The sequence below is a fragment of the Chelon labrosus genome (genome assembly GCF_963514085.1).
Source record: "Chelon labrosus genome assembly, chromosome: 6".
Classification (NCBI taxonomy): Eukaryota; Metazoa; Chordata; class Actinopteri; order Mugiliformes; family Mugilidae; genus Chelon; species Chelon labrosus.
Genome location: NC_140342.1, coordinates 9507905 through 9522406, shown reverse-complemented (window position 1 = coordinate 9522406; position 14502 = coordinate 9507905). Strand labels below are relative to the sequence as shown.

General features: G+C 40.1%; 1 protein-coding gene across 1 annotated transcript; it reads right to left on the bottom strand.

The window, feature by feature from the left end:
* Window positions 1-105: 105 nt before the first annotated feature.
* hfm1 (helicase for meiosis 1) lies at window positions 106-13853 on the bottom strand. Its single transcript, XM_084546350.1, has 39 exons — window positions 13269-13853; window positions 13063-13178; window positions 12419-12731; window positions 11600-11925; window positions 11189-11230; window positions 11007-11077; window positions 10741-10873; window positions 10304-10455; window positions 10070-10147; window positions 9603-9758; window positions 9322-9522; window positions 9120-9208; window positions 8961-9004; window positions 8669-8770; window positions 7481-7626; window positions 7258-7352; window positions 6984-7117; window positions 6819-6866; window positions 6604-6684; window positions 6370-6461; window positions 6081-6187; window positions 5938-5985; window positions 5742-5839; window positions 5532-5666; window positions 5244-5329; window positions 4918-5001; window positions 4122-4279; window positions 3852-3955; window positions 3421-3606; window positions 3234-3299; window positions 2964-3088; window positions 2636-2718; window positions 2385-2497; window positions 2199-2282; window positions 1358-1666; window positions 1166-1247; window positions 788-893; window positions 399-544; window positions 106-264 (listed from the first exon to the last, which is right to left on the bottom strand). The coding sequence occupies exons 1-39, from the start codon at window positions 13337-13339 to the stop codon at window positions 210-212; spliced, it is 4665 nt and encodes a 1554-aa protein (XP_084402476.1). The 5' UTR covers window positions 13340-13853; the 3' UTR covers window positions 106-209.
* Between the last annotated feature and the right edge of the window lie 649 nt (window positions 13854-14502).

The window sequence follows — 14502 nt, the reverse complement described above, 5'->3', positions numbered from 1 at the left end:
CCCAAACATTGAACCACAGCCTTTATTAAATAAATAAATAAATAAATACATGCAAGCTGTAAATACAACCACATTAGTAACAAACAAACATTACTAAATGAATGCATATGTAATAACATGAAATCCCAACAGTCTACAACTCTCTCAACAAATACAAATCTCACAGGTTAAAGGAAGAACGAATAAAGAAAGCCCTTCTTTCAGTACCTCTAAAATATACCATCAAATATGCCAAGGAAAGCTTCCTCCTCGTTGCTGTTGGTGCTGAATGTATAGTAGGTTAAAAAAAGAAGGAAAGGATAACCATTACTCATGTGAAACAGTATCCTTGAGTATAATTGTATTGAACATTAGGTTATTTCACTGTTAACCAGTTAAAAGCATTTAAAAATACCTACCTTCTATTGACAAATGAGGTGGCACTGGCTGGAACGTTTACAGGTGAGAAGAAATCCAGTCTTCTGGTCACTTGGTTCCCATGAGGCTCTTTTAGGAGATGTTCTGGTGTTTTCACTATGATGGGCTCACTAAAAATGTTTGGTCTCTGCACAGAGAGAAAGAGAAGCAACACATGCCAAAGAGCATGACTACAGACCGTATTACACGAGTTAAGATTTTAGGTTAAGCAATGTAAGTTAAGCAGGCCCCTTTCATTAGGCTTAACCTGGGAGTCAGAAACTTTGCTTTTAATAAATTAGTCAGCCAGACAATTGTGTTCCCAATTTATGTAAATGTTGCCACAAGAGGAGAGTTACTCGTGTACGCATGCTAACGTCTACACACACACCTTTTTATTCCAGTCCAGTGTGACTCTTTTCTGTGGTGTGAATGTCTGACTGACCGGTGAGGGTCTCGGTTTTCCAATTGCAGGATTCACAGTGGCTGAAATCACCCTAAGTCACAAAAATAACACAAATGTTGTTACCGCAGAAGACAGTTTCTGTGATGTTACACATGTTAGTTTAATGGCAATTACACATTAATTGGAGATAATAAGGGGGAGTTGTGGTTCAATAGTTAGAGAAGCAGATTTGGGGCTGTGAGGTCACTGGTTCAATCCGCTCTATGTCCATGGTTGAGGTGTCTTGAGCAAGAACCTAAAACCCCCCAAACTGCCATCAATTTTCTTGATTAATACTGTATGTGCATAATCTTCAGACCGTACCTCAGTGGTGTAGCGACAGAGGCTGTACAGGGTTTGGCTTGTGAGCACCCAAAGAATACTGGTGCTGATGTAGCAACGTAGCCTGCACAAAAAACACGAGTATGTCCCACCGTCATGTTTATGAAGTCTAAAGGACGTGCGAAAAGTTTACAGTGTATAAATGAATTAAATAATACTCAAAGTATACTCTACCTGACATGTTGCCCTCAACACACTGCTGGTTCTGAGGTTTAGCTTTAGCTGTACACGTGGCCATCGACGTCTCGCAAGCATGCACCAAGTTCTCATCATCAAAGTCGCTCCAGTCATCCCATTCATTTCCAAGGTCAAAGCTCACAGTTGGCATTTGAAGAGATGAAGCACTCTTGCAGAGAGCTCTCTGCTCTGACACAGCGGTGAGATTCTTTGAGCAAGCCAAGCTAGCTGTATTGATCCGGTTTAGATGTTGTTTAGAGTTCTGACTCCCACGACTCATTTCTGGGTTCATCCACGCAGAGGAACCTGAATACAGAGGGAATATGTATGAAAAAACAGCATCTACCTACTAACATATTAGAGGCTTTGCATGTTTTCTACCAAGCAAGTTAACTTGTAGTTTTTAACACTGTAATACATATAGTGTATTACATAACATTCATACATTCTCAGTTTCAATTTTAAATATGCCATAATGGAAATCATCATATGTAACAAGTTACAACCTGTGTTATAATGCATTCTTGTCTTGTTCAGACCACAGTGTCTGATTCTTTTTTTATCGAAAACATAAATGCATCATCTTACTTGTTAATATTCACAATCCCTAGGGCTGATGATATTACATTGTGTCGCTGTTATACAAACTTTCTGAGCTTCAAAAAATATCAGAGCATCTCAGCACATTTCATTTTTGTCTCAAATGAAAACTGTTTCCCTCTATCATTGTTTATTCATGGATGCTCTAATCCCAGCATTAAACATATGTGGCCAAATAACAACTTGTTCTAAACCATATAAACATAATTCCTGTGGTATGCGAGTTATTTAACAATACATTGATAAGGAGCATGGAGAGCAGTAGGAGTTTGGTCAGACTCTCCCACCATCTCGTGGATGTCCACCACATAGTCATCATTATCTAAAAAGGAGAGAGGGATAGCTGGCAATGATACACATAGAATACACAAATGATAAGGGATGCCTACAGGTTACAGGGATCTTCTTTGAGTCGTTTGTTTACCTCTTTCAAGGTCGTTCAGACAAATTACGTCCGGCAGTTGAGCAGAGCCTTCACCAGTCAGGTCAATGTCAGTTTGTGGTCTCGTTGAGGAGTGATAGTGACTCCCTCCGTACCTTCAGATCAGGCCATCAGATTTACAGGGAACACGTTTATCACAAATCATATTACAACACTTTTTGACACCCTAATTTTCAACTGATGTTAAGAAACTTAATTTGATGTTTCAAAATAAATCTGTGAGCTATGGGTACCAGGGAGCTGGAGGGAGCATCTCTTTGGGTTTGTAAGCAAACTCCTGCATTCGGACAGAAACAGACTCCTCATTCATTTTCATCTGCAGAAACAAAGCAGAACATCAAACACACGTTACTAAGTTCATGTTTTTTTAAGGGAATTATCTTAGGAATGCAAATATCCTATCTAATCTGCAATGTTTGTTTAGGTTAAATATACTTGATGAGCCTGGTTTGAGTGAAATAACCTTTGCAGTAAAACAAACTGAAAAGTCACTGTAAATTAAATTACAATGACAATTACACTGTAAAGCATATAAAATGGAGGCTTGTTTTTCTTGCTCACCTTGAGACGTTTGACCGGGGTGTCCACAAGTGTGTCACACCTGCTCCTCAGGTCTTTCAAATAGGAAGAGAAACTGGATTCTTGGTTCGCTGACCTCTTCCGTGCCACAGTTACACCTACCTTACCTTGGAGGAGACACACAAGCACTTGATGGACAGATTTGCAGAAGAAGATCTTTGTAATATTGACAGGCACAAAGGTGATGCAGAGGTAAATACATGGATTCACAAAATAACACATACACAGTGAAAGATTTGTTGCTATACTCACAACAGTCGTGGGCACAGAGATTCTTATTCTTGCAGAAGTGGTTGCATAGTCTTACATTTCCTACATCTAGTTGCAAAGACAAAAATATTCATATTTTCTTTGGAAGAAAAGTTATGTCAATTTTATAGCACATCATTAACCAAATCATCAGTAAAAAAGCTGTAGGGTAGCAGTGCTACAGTGATGCCTTGGTCTTTAGCAGATGTGACATCTCCCCTCTGGGTCACAGCCTGATTTGTTGACAGTGGTTTCAGTGCAGAGTGCTGTGGACTCTGTCCAGCAGGAACGTGTGCTATGTTGTATGGATTTCCAGTCCCAAACCTCTTGGCTGCAGAGTAGTACACACTGAACTTCTGCTGGATGTCCATGCCCACTACAGAAGAATAGTAGAAGCTTCTCTAAGCAGCACAGATTTTCTCATTTACAACAAAGTAGGATCTTAAAACATACGGTATAAGAGCAAGCTCAGCTCAACAACTACGCTACATTGCACAAAAAATGTTGAAAAGGCACAGTGAACATATTGTGGCTCCACTCTATGATACACCTTTGGCGATATAATATAATATTTTAATTCATTTTGTGGATACATTTCTATGTTAAATTGTATTGATTTACCATAATCTGAGCTGATTAGATTGACACTGATCTCCTCCCCCTTCGAGGCCTTTGCCACATCAATCTTCTTTGACCAGCTTCCACACTTCAGCAGCACCACATCCCTGGAAAACAAACAAGAGGAAAATCGATGAAAATCAAAATACTATATACAGTTTATACACATTCTCAGGCCAGATTCCGTCTTCCCTTAAAACAATATGTTTTACTAGGAAGGAAAGACAATGAAATATTGTTGGGAGCAAAGGATACAGGGATCTTTTGACTCACGTGAGTTTCTGCAGGAAGACTACAGTGTTGTCAGAGTCTCCGATGATCAGAGAGACATAGTGGTGGTTCTGAGCTGTTCTCCTGGACAGCAGCTGTGCTTGGTTTTTTAAGTTCACCTTCACCACAATCTCTGCGTTGGCACTGCTGTACCTGGGAAGCTATGAAACACAAGAGAAAGAGGATTGAGAATGACACAGATTTAGTTGGAGTGACACACTTACAAGCAGGTCATTTTGAGGAGAGGAATCTGACATTATACAATTACTTTTAAATGACACAGGATTTATACCTAGAGTGTATGACAAAAAAAAAAACCCTGAAAGATTTGACCTCCAATGGAATCACAGTTTATCACACCTTTAAAAGCCAAGGTAATGTTTAATGGAACTCATTGATGAAAATCAAGATAATTTAGAACAAATTTGAGAATAGATTCGCACAAAATAAAAATAAAAATTAATTGTTGTAGAAAATGGTCTACTCCAGGTTTGTTTAAAGACATTTGAGGAAAGCGCTTCTAAAAATGCCTGTTTAATATTTTGGTATGCCTGCCCAAAACAAATCACACTCGTACTAGACCAACTGCTGGAGCTCTTGTTAGAACAACTAATCATCGATACAAAAGGCTTTCTATCATGAAAGCCTTTTTTCATGTTTAATCTCCTGTTTAGTAAAAAGAGAATTACAAAAACAGCAGTACAACAAAACAGAACAATCAAAGTAAATCTCACATCAAACATTAGCTTAAAACCTTTCTTCTTAAAAATTTCAACACTAGGGTCGGCTGTCTGTTTACCTGCTCCAAAATAATTTCATACTTTGGGAGATGAATGACAGATTCTCTGATTTGATTTCCAAATGGTGGATGTCTGTTGAGAATCTGAATAAAGAAATGAGAAAAAATTATAACAAAAGGCTTTATGCAGTCATTATTTCAGATTTGTTTTCATCTGTTTGTGAAGGTGTTAATCTTCAGGAAGTGCCTCTTATTAACTGAGTAATTCCAGTCATCATCTACATACTGTTGTTGAGTTATAATTCACTATAATATTGAAATGTTGACTATTTTAGAACAATCTATGTAAGTGTTAAGGAAGTAGTCACATAATATCACAGACTCACCAGCTCAAGCTCTCTGGGGTTGGTTTGCTCTATTTTGTCAAAAGTAGTGAGTCCAGCGTTCACCATGGCAGTTGAAAGAGTGAGGCCTGAAACACAGACAGTGTGTTATTATAAACTGCATGTGTATGTGACTTACAGAATATTGGGAATATTAATTAATTAACCACATAAAAACTATGTAATATTTCATCTGTAATAGATATAAGAAGGAGTCTTAGCTACAAACCCTACACCATGCTTCATCCATATATACATATAGTTAACACATGGACATAGCAATGCATTCACCTATCTTCTCCAGCTGTTTGGAAACATAGGGTGAGTTTTCCCAAAGCTTGGCCCTAAAGCACTTAGCCAGAATCAGGGAGTTGAGCACAGCAGAGAAACCAGTCTTGGATCGTTGAATCAGAAACTCAGAGAGACCTGAGTAGGATAGGATAACAATCAAAGTTTTAAAAAAAATGTGTGTTTGTGTTTGTATATACTATTTCAACATACATTTGCTGATGCGCATCCCAATCCTGAAGATCTTTGCCGTGTCCTGTGAAAGTCCAAACTCTTGGATTGAGATGGAGCCCAACTGAGCCTGAATCAAGCTACAAGACAATAAATAAAGATTATGTTAAGTGGACGGAATATTCTTCTTATTCAACACTGCTTTTCCTCAGGAAATACACTGAATGAATAAACCTACCAGTTCACTTTCATCTCACTGGTTTTGATCTTTCCCTCAAGGGGAAATCTGTAAAATACATAAAAATGACAATGGCTTGTTTTATTCTCTGCCACTACAGTTGAACATTTTTATGATGCTGTTGATCCTTTACAGACTCTGACCTGATGGTGATCCTGTTCTTGTCCCTATTCAAAGTGTTCAGGGGCCTTTTCTCATTCATTCTCAACTGAATGTCACTGAACTCTCTGCTCCCCGAGACCAGCTCAATCTGTGCACACAGCACAAACACATATGACCTCGATGATGTTTTCTTAGCAATGCCTTGTGTACAACTAATAATTAAAATGATATACAGCCAGCTGAAATTAGTTTAGTTTATTTGGCATAGTAACAGCGAAAGGACAGCCTGACACAAAATGCAGATTTATCTCTATTTTAATAAAAGCCTACCAGGTCAGACAGGTTCTCAGTGCCAGTCACTTTACTGAACTGTCTCATGGTGTCAAAGGCAACACAAAACCTAGCCATCAATCTGCCAGCCTCTGCAAGGAACACAAATAAACTACTAATTACTTTTCTGTCTTGAAAATTATGCTTACATGAACAAAAGACTGAAATTTTGTCCATACCGCTAAATACATAAAATTAGGCATTGCCCAACATTTTAAACCAACTGCCGTCTACCTGTTGGTTTGATGTTGATATCCTCATCCATATCGATCAGACCAATAGAGGACAGAGAGTTGAGGTTCTTCAGACACAGTTCTAATGAAAAGAGAAAAATCTGTAAGCCTAAACTTCAAGAGTATTAGCAGTGTGCACAATTATCCCAACAGGTAAGTGTACAGTTGAGTACAATGGTCATGCAAATTCAGGAGGAAAGAACACTTGTTACCCACCTTGCAGTTTTGCTTCAATACCATATCTGTCTAAGTCGGCAGAGAAACCTGAAATGAAAATGAGGACAAACTGACACTGGGTGGTTTTACATACCACAGAATGAATTTGCGACAGAGCTTTTTTAAAACTAATTCTGATGATTGATTAGTGTTTTGAGCTCTGACCATAGTGTGTGGGGTTCTTGAGGGCTCTGATGTAGAGGAAGGTGGAGCGTATCCAGTCTAGAGCCATGTTGACATCGCTGATGGTGTGGAGAACAATCTCAGCGTTCAGGTGCTCCACCAAGTGACTGTGCAAGCTGGTGAAACAGAGTATACTGATACAGTACATACTTGTTCTTCTACTACTAATTATACATTATCTCTCCTGTGTATTTGCATGTGAGAGACAGCGAGAGGAGGACCAAACAGGAGAGAAACTGTAAAGTGTTTGTAATACCTGCTCTCAATGATCTCTATGCCATTCATAAGTTTCATGTACTTGTCTCTGGTTTTAATCTTGGTCATGATCACTGCAGTGGCTGATGTGTCAAACTAGAGGAACAAAATGTATGAAGTATGAAGCGCACATCTTTGCAAAAATTCTCTCACTGGGAAATAACATACACAAGAGTCCCTTTTGTGGATTTCCACAAGCTTTCTATTGGTGTTATTATCATTACCTGTGGCCTTCCAGCCCGACCTATCATCTGTAACAGGTCAGCCTCACTGTACTCCTCACAGGAGCCTGTGACATACTGCATGGTGGACTTAATGACCACCAGGTGAGCTGGAAGATTTACCCCCATGGCCAGAGTCCTGGTGGTAACTAGGACAGGCAAAATCACACCAGAAACACAAGAGAAACCCTCATGCAACACAAAATAAATCTGATTTTATATTGGACCAAATGGACCAACTGGTGACTTTGTATTAGTGTGAAGTAAATTTTCATTTTTTTTCCTGATTAGATATGTGATACAATCAGTTTTAGTAAACATCAGCTTTAAAAAACACCATTGTCTTTATAACTGATATGGAAATGCTGCTTTTAATTAACTCTATAGAGTCTTACAATGTAGCTGTCAAACTAGAACTAGAAGAAGACTGAAATTTATTATTTCCAATTATATCTTAACCAATACTGATCCACTTATACTGATCAGGCATAACATTATGACCACCTTCCTAACATAGTGTAAGCCTCATTTGTGCCTCCAGAACAGTTGTGACTCATCAGAGAATGGACATGGTCCTTCTGAGGGTCCTGTGATGTCTGGTAACAGAATGTTGTTAGTGGGGGCCTTTGGGTCTTATGGGTTGAGGGGAGGGGCCTCTCTGGATCATCCCACAGATACTTGATCAGTTTGGGATCTAGTGAATTTGAAGGCCAGGTCAACACCTTGTGCTGTTCTTCATGTTTTTTGAGTTGTTGTTGTTTTTGCTGTTTTTGTGTGTGTGTCTGTGTCAGGTTGCATCCTGCTGGGGATGGCTGTTGCCATCAAGCAGTGTCATTGCTATGGGCTGGGGGTGCCTGGTCTGGTCTAGGTGGGTGGTACATGTCTAAGTAACATCCACACCGAATGCCAGATCCAAAGGTTTCCCAGCAGAACATTGAATTGTCAGAAGATGGTCAATGTTATTTACTTCTCCTGTCAGTGGTTTTAATGTTGTGACTGATCAGTGTATATTATTCTTGACACAGACCTGTGGCTACAAAGCTTGGGCGGAGCCCTTATGATATGTCAAAATAATACTGTTGTAACCTGCTATACCTGTCTTTCCTGTTTATGTCTGACAAAAAAAATCATGTTGCACACTTGGCCGCATATGTCTTTACGGCACAAGATAAACCTGTATTTGTGCCTCACAGAGGACGGGCAGGTCTCCCATAGTGAAGGCCTGTTCTATTAACTTCCTATCAGACAAGTCAACTCCGGCATGGTGGTAACCAACTCCGAACATCACCAGATCTGAACCACAAATACAACACAAAGTTATGTTACATTTGACCAACTAGTCTGTACTTACGTGGTGCAAAGTGTGTTGGATGTTAAAAACATAAACCAAGAATCTAATCCCAAATCACTGAAAGAAGGCCAAAATTCATGCATGCATGATAATGTGTTTTGGGAGGGTTTAAAACTTTCAGAGATGCCTTACCTCTCAGTTTTGAATCCAGAATAGAGTTTGCATATTTCATTAACCTACAGGACCAAGCAGATCACACAAGTCCCAACAGGACAAGCTGTAAGTAACTGAACATTTGATGAAAAGAGGCATATGAATGAACATGCCACTATGAATAAAGAAATATCCTACCTTTGCTTGTGTTCAATGCTCATGAGGAATCGAGCGTCCTTGGCCAGAACTGCTGCTGACTGCTGGACTCCTTTCCTCGTAGAACAAAACTACAGAGAAACACAACTTTAACACCCACAACTGTTGTTTCTTTGAATTCTTCAAGGAAAGCAAGACCATTTAGGAAAAAACACATACAATTTGTCCCAATTTCTACACCCACCACTAGTGCAGGCTTCTGATCAGAGTAAGTCTGTATGATGTTGGCCATCTTGTAGTTAAGAGACAAGTCAAACTTGAACTCTGTTTGGTTTGGGCTGCAGGGGAATCCCAGCACCACCTTCCTCAGCTTCACTGGACGGTGGCTCTCATCCATTTCTAGATATGTGGCCGGACCGCTCTCATTTGACAGCCAGTCTGCTATCTAATAACAGGTGACTGATTAACAATAGAGATACAGTGTGAACAGATTCAGCAGGAAGTGGTAACTGAGTCGGAGCTTACATCAGATATATTGGGTATGGTAGCTGATACAGCTACAAATCTCATAAAGAGGCCTGCTTCTGGACTTTGTGATGTTCTGTAAGTATGCACTGCCTTCATCCTGCTCACCACCACTTCCAAGGTAGCACCACGGGTTTTGTCCTTCACTACATGCACCTGGAAAAACAACAGCTGACTTTGGAAACAGATAGAATGAAGTTAACCAATCCTTTTTTGTTATTGACATAAGTGAGTGCTTCTCTGAAATGTTTCCATGCACTTTTATGATACATAAACCAGGACTGATATTATTTTTTAATGGCTAACCATAAATGAAATTATGTGCAGGGGAAAGAGGCTAATGATGTGCCATCACACAGTGTGCCATAATTAGATATAGAGAAGCTGGTGCATCTTCTGGCCCAGTGAACATCCACTATTATACAATATTAACATGAAAAATGGCTCCATGAGGAAAGCACATTGACCTCATCGATAAGGAAGAGCCTCACAAGCTGCAGCAAACAGTTATCCTTCCATCTTCTTGTCATGCTGTCCCACTTTTCCTAGGGAAATACATATAACGTATGAATGCATAATAAGATACGCATATTTATTCAAATAGGACCTGAGATATTGTTTTGTATTTCTGGTTCTAATCTTTCCTCTGCCTTAATTCTAGATGCATTTGTTTAATTGCGTTGCTGCAATGAGTTACACACAGGTGTAGTCAGAATTATGTGGGAGTCCTGAATCTCAAAGAAGTCATCAATCTGTGTGTCGCCAGTCAGCTCCTTGCAGATCAGACCCAGGGGACCAAACTTCTTCTTCCAGCTTTCAAAGCACTGACTGCAGAGAGCTTTGATTGGTGCCACTGGTGAGAACAAACAATGAATCATTTTACTTTCTTCCTCAGAAATACCATAAATAAAAAATCACAACATGCTGGAAATGACATACTTGAACTAGTCAGAAGATATATGTGAAAACTGTGATTACAGTTAAGTGTAATGTATCAAAGTGTTGTTTGCCCTTGCTCGCCCTGACAATATGTAACATCTCAAGCAGCGAAGGAACAAAATTATTTGAGGCCAAGTCTCTTTGCACTAGGGCTTCAGTGATATTTAGCAGCTTATACCCAATAATACTGCATGCTCACTGTATACAGCTTTGACATCTCTCCAGGGCTCTGCCGTCTCCATTAAGAGGCGAATGATGGCCAGCTCAAACAGCACTGTTTTACCAGATCCAGTAGGAGCGCATGCCACAAAGTTTTTACTTGTGTAAAGAACCTGTGAACAAACCAAATACATGTGTGCTCCAGGAGACATTCCCAGGGGCAGTTCATTTTGACAGGTTATGACAAGACATTCAGATTCCCCTGAATTATAATGTTTTGGTTTTTTTTGTTTTTTTTTTGCTTACGTCATCTAGAGCTTTGGACTGAACGTAATTGAAAAAGGGGAACTCGCTGAAGACGGATCTGAACTTGACTGCTGCGTAGCATGTTTCAGGAAATCCAACCACTTGTGAAATTTAATTCCAAGAATTCCAGCATAATTCAAACACATAAATTGTCCTGATTTACACTGCCACACAAAGGATACGTATTTCAGAAACTGGTCGCAAAACTCCAGATCCTGAAGACCCTAAATACAGATAACAGATAACATGACACACGTTAAATCTAACTTTTTTTTTATATGGAACATTTAGGAGGCTGTAAAGGTATTCTGCAATGAGTTAAAAAAAAAGTCCTCAATTGCTACTGTCAATTACCTTTCTTTTCACCACCTAGTGACCATGTTTCATTACAATGAAGCAGTCAACGGGGGGAGCTCACCTCATTTTACCTCATCACACCCAAACACATTGTGGCAGCTGCTGCCGTGACTAGACATGGGCATACTCATTAGCTGCAACACTTTACAGAAGCTATATGAGTGATATTTGGTCAACCAGTAGTAGCTTTCTGTGCCACAGTGGCTCTCTGTGCCTGTGTAAGTGCAGTGTAACACCTTGTATGTGGAGCGGCTGAGGCGTCAGGGGCGGAACGAAAGCTCTCTTTGTGCCCTTGTCCTGCATCTTTGCATGTGCCGCCTGCTGGGGGGGTTGGCTAGTCGCTGCAGATGACTCCAGAGGAGGGGGTGAGAGAGGAGGCCTGGAGGGGAAAGGAGGAGCTGCTCGTCCAACTGTCGCCTGGGGCGGCTGAGAAGGAGGAGGCACTGTCGCCATGGTAACATGACTGAGAAAAGTTTGAGGTCGGGATGTTGTCTGGCTGCTGCTGAGGTCATTTGAGTTTGACGAGTCACCTCCACTGGTCATCACCTGAGCCTTAAACAAGCTGTTGTGAGAGGGACAGAAAAAAAGAACTGAAAGTGAAGGAAGGTAGAGGGAGAGGGGGCAGACTATTGTTGCTGCAGCAAGCTTGGAGGTTTATTGAAGAGGGCCCGGCATTCTGGCCTCTGACATGGTTGATATTAAGGATGGTCGTGCATCTCGTCATGTTTTTCTTAGGAGGGTGTTTATGGAGTCCCTTCAACAATTTGAAGGGCTAATGAGTGAAACAACGCTGTATTAAAATCTGAAATACTGGAAATCTGTGTTTAATATTGTGAATAACATTAAACCTAAGGTTTTACAACTTGCCCCATGGAGAAAAAAAAAATTGTTGACCTATTCTTTATAGTCACATACATATCAACGATTGGCAGCAAAATGATTTGTAACTGCATTTGCTGCCATGAACTGCAGATTTCTTCTCATCAGTATGTAGTGGAGGAATAAATGTAACTCACATTCATTTTATGTCAATTTGACGGCTAACTGACACTTGCCTTCTTCGTAGAGGAAGGCTATCTCTGCAGTCCAGAGACAAAAATCTGCTGACGGCCACATGACCATAGCCCCGCAGGGTTTCTTCTGTACCTCTGCCACTCTTACAGGCACCCTGAGAGTAATCTCTGAATCCCCCACCTCCCCAAAGATCATCACATCTGCTGGTGGTGGTGGTGGTGCTGCTACTACTTTGAGACTCCTCAGTCTCATCATTGCTAGGGCAGTATGAACTGTCGACTTTCAATGGTAAGCCCTTAAGGCCAACTGATCCTTTGAAAGGAGGGTGAGACGTCTTGGGTTTCTGTGAAAAACCTGTTGAGTAATATTGGAGAGGGAGAGAGATAAATCAAACCAGGTGCTTCTTAGTACTTCTTATTATGTTACATTGCTTTGATGAGATGGGGGGGAAAAAAAATACACAAAATTTATCATTTCAATTTTACTAATGATTATGTGAACATAGCATAAGACCCAGCTCCAGGTTTGTTTATGTAAGTAAAGAAACATTGGAAATTCAAGCCTATTCATGCTATTGTGTCAGTGATTCACAGTTACATTTAGTAGGGGTTCAATAGGCCAGATTCTGAGCAGTTTACTCAAGTCAAGTGAAAAGGAATTCATCCTAATCCGGAGAACAACATACTGTACAGTGTAAAGAGAGACTCTGCCTCCTCTTGCATATCCTGAGTGGATGGAATATTAGTGAGAGATGGAGGCGCTTCCAGCTGCAATGGACTGGTCTCCTGGTGCAGTGGCTTTCTGTAAAAGACAATCCAGAGGGACAGACATGAATTCTGCTGAGAGAAGAAGACAACAGAGGGATGATGTAGTTTATCTGTTTGTACTCACACTCTGTGGACTATGGGTTTCTCAAAAAACAGATTGTCCAGGGACACGGTGCAGTCACCAGTGTCCATCATCTCACCTGATAATGCAGGCACTCATACAGTTAAACACAGAGAGGACCAAGCCAGTCATGGCTCTTATTTGGGACATTTGACAAAAAACAGACTAGAAACACTTACAGGCAAATGTAGAATAGGTGTAATGTGAGATAAAGCTTACTGTTGCTGTGGCAAAGACTAAAATGGGACTAACATGGGTATATCTTTTCATTCGTATTCATGACCTCAAGTAAAAATTGAGCATTTTAATGATGAAGTTACACCACAATTAAGCAGTGCATACGTTTTGGGGTACTAGTTAGCGGCAATCCTGCTAACTTGGCTATAGCATTTCAACTATGGCAGAATTTATTTATAATAATACTATCAACATACATCACCTGCCAAACAGGGGTATCTGAGAATACTTTTCAGGTACCTTTATGGTGTTTGAAGCCTGGTAAAATAATTAAATAAAATGCTTCTTTTATGGGCTGTCACAGTGGAGATAACTCGAGTTAGCTAGTTTTGGCAAAGCTAACAGCGTGCTAGTAACTGTCAAAAACGTAGTCGTTTTAATTATCATAAATTCTAAATTAGCCTCGTACTTGAGGCAACACCTATGCTTTTCAAAGTTATCCTTAAGTACTCACCTGTGATATTAAATTTATTCTACATATATTAAAAAACAGTTCAGACAGGCCTGATATCAACCCTTGACCCCGCTAAATTTTAATGTTCTGCTCGGGCCTTTTCACCACATCGGCTCGAGACTGAACCACCAGTCAGTAACAACTTTATTAGCACATTTTCATTTTGACAAAACAGTTCATACTTAGCCGCGGCTACAGGCTCTAGTTTAAGCAAAACATCAATTACATGAAATTAATTTAATACTTTGCAGAGTGTGTTGAAACCATAGTCCATGGTTGAAACACGGTGTGTTTTCTCTTTAAACCACGCGACACGGAGAATGACTGAACCGGCTAATCAGCGGCCACGAAAGCAACAAAGACCTGAGAAGACAACCATGGGGGGATAGTGGGAACATCTCTCCTGTGTTGGCATACAATACTTGTCTGTGCGCTAATGACAGCTTTAAATACCAAAACTAAATGCATCCTTTTAAAAAATACCAACCCAACAGTAACTAAACTTTCAATGTATCTTATCAATTAAAACGGTGATTAACCGCCATC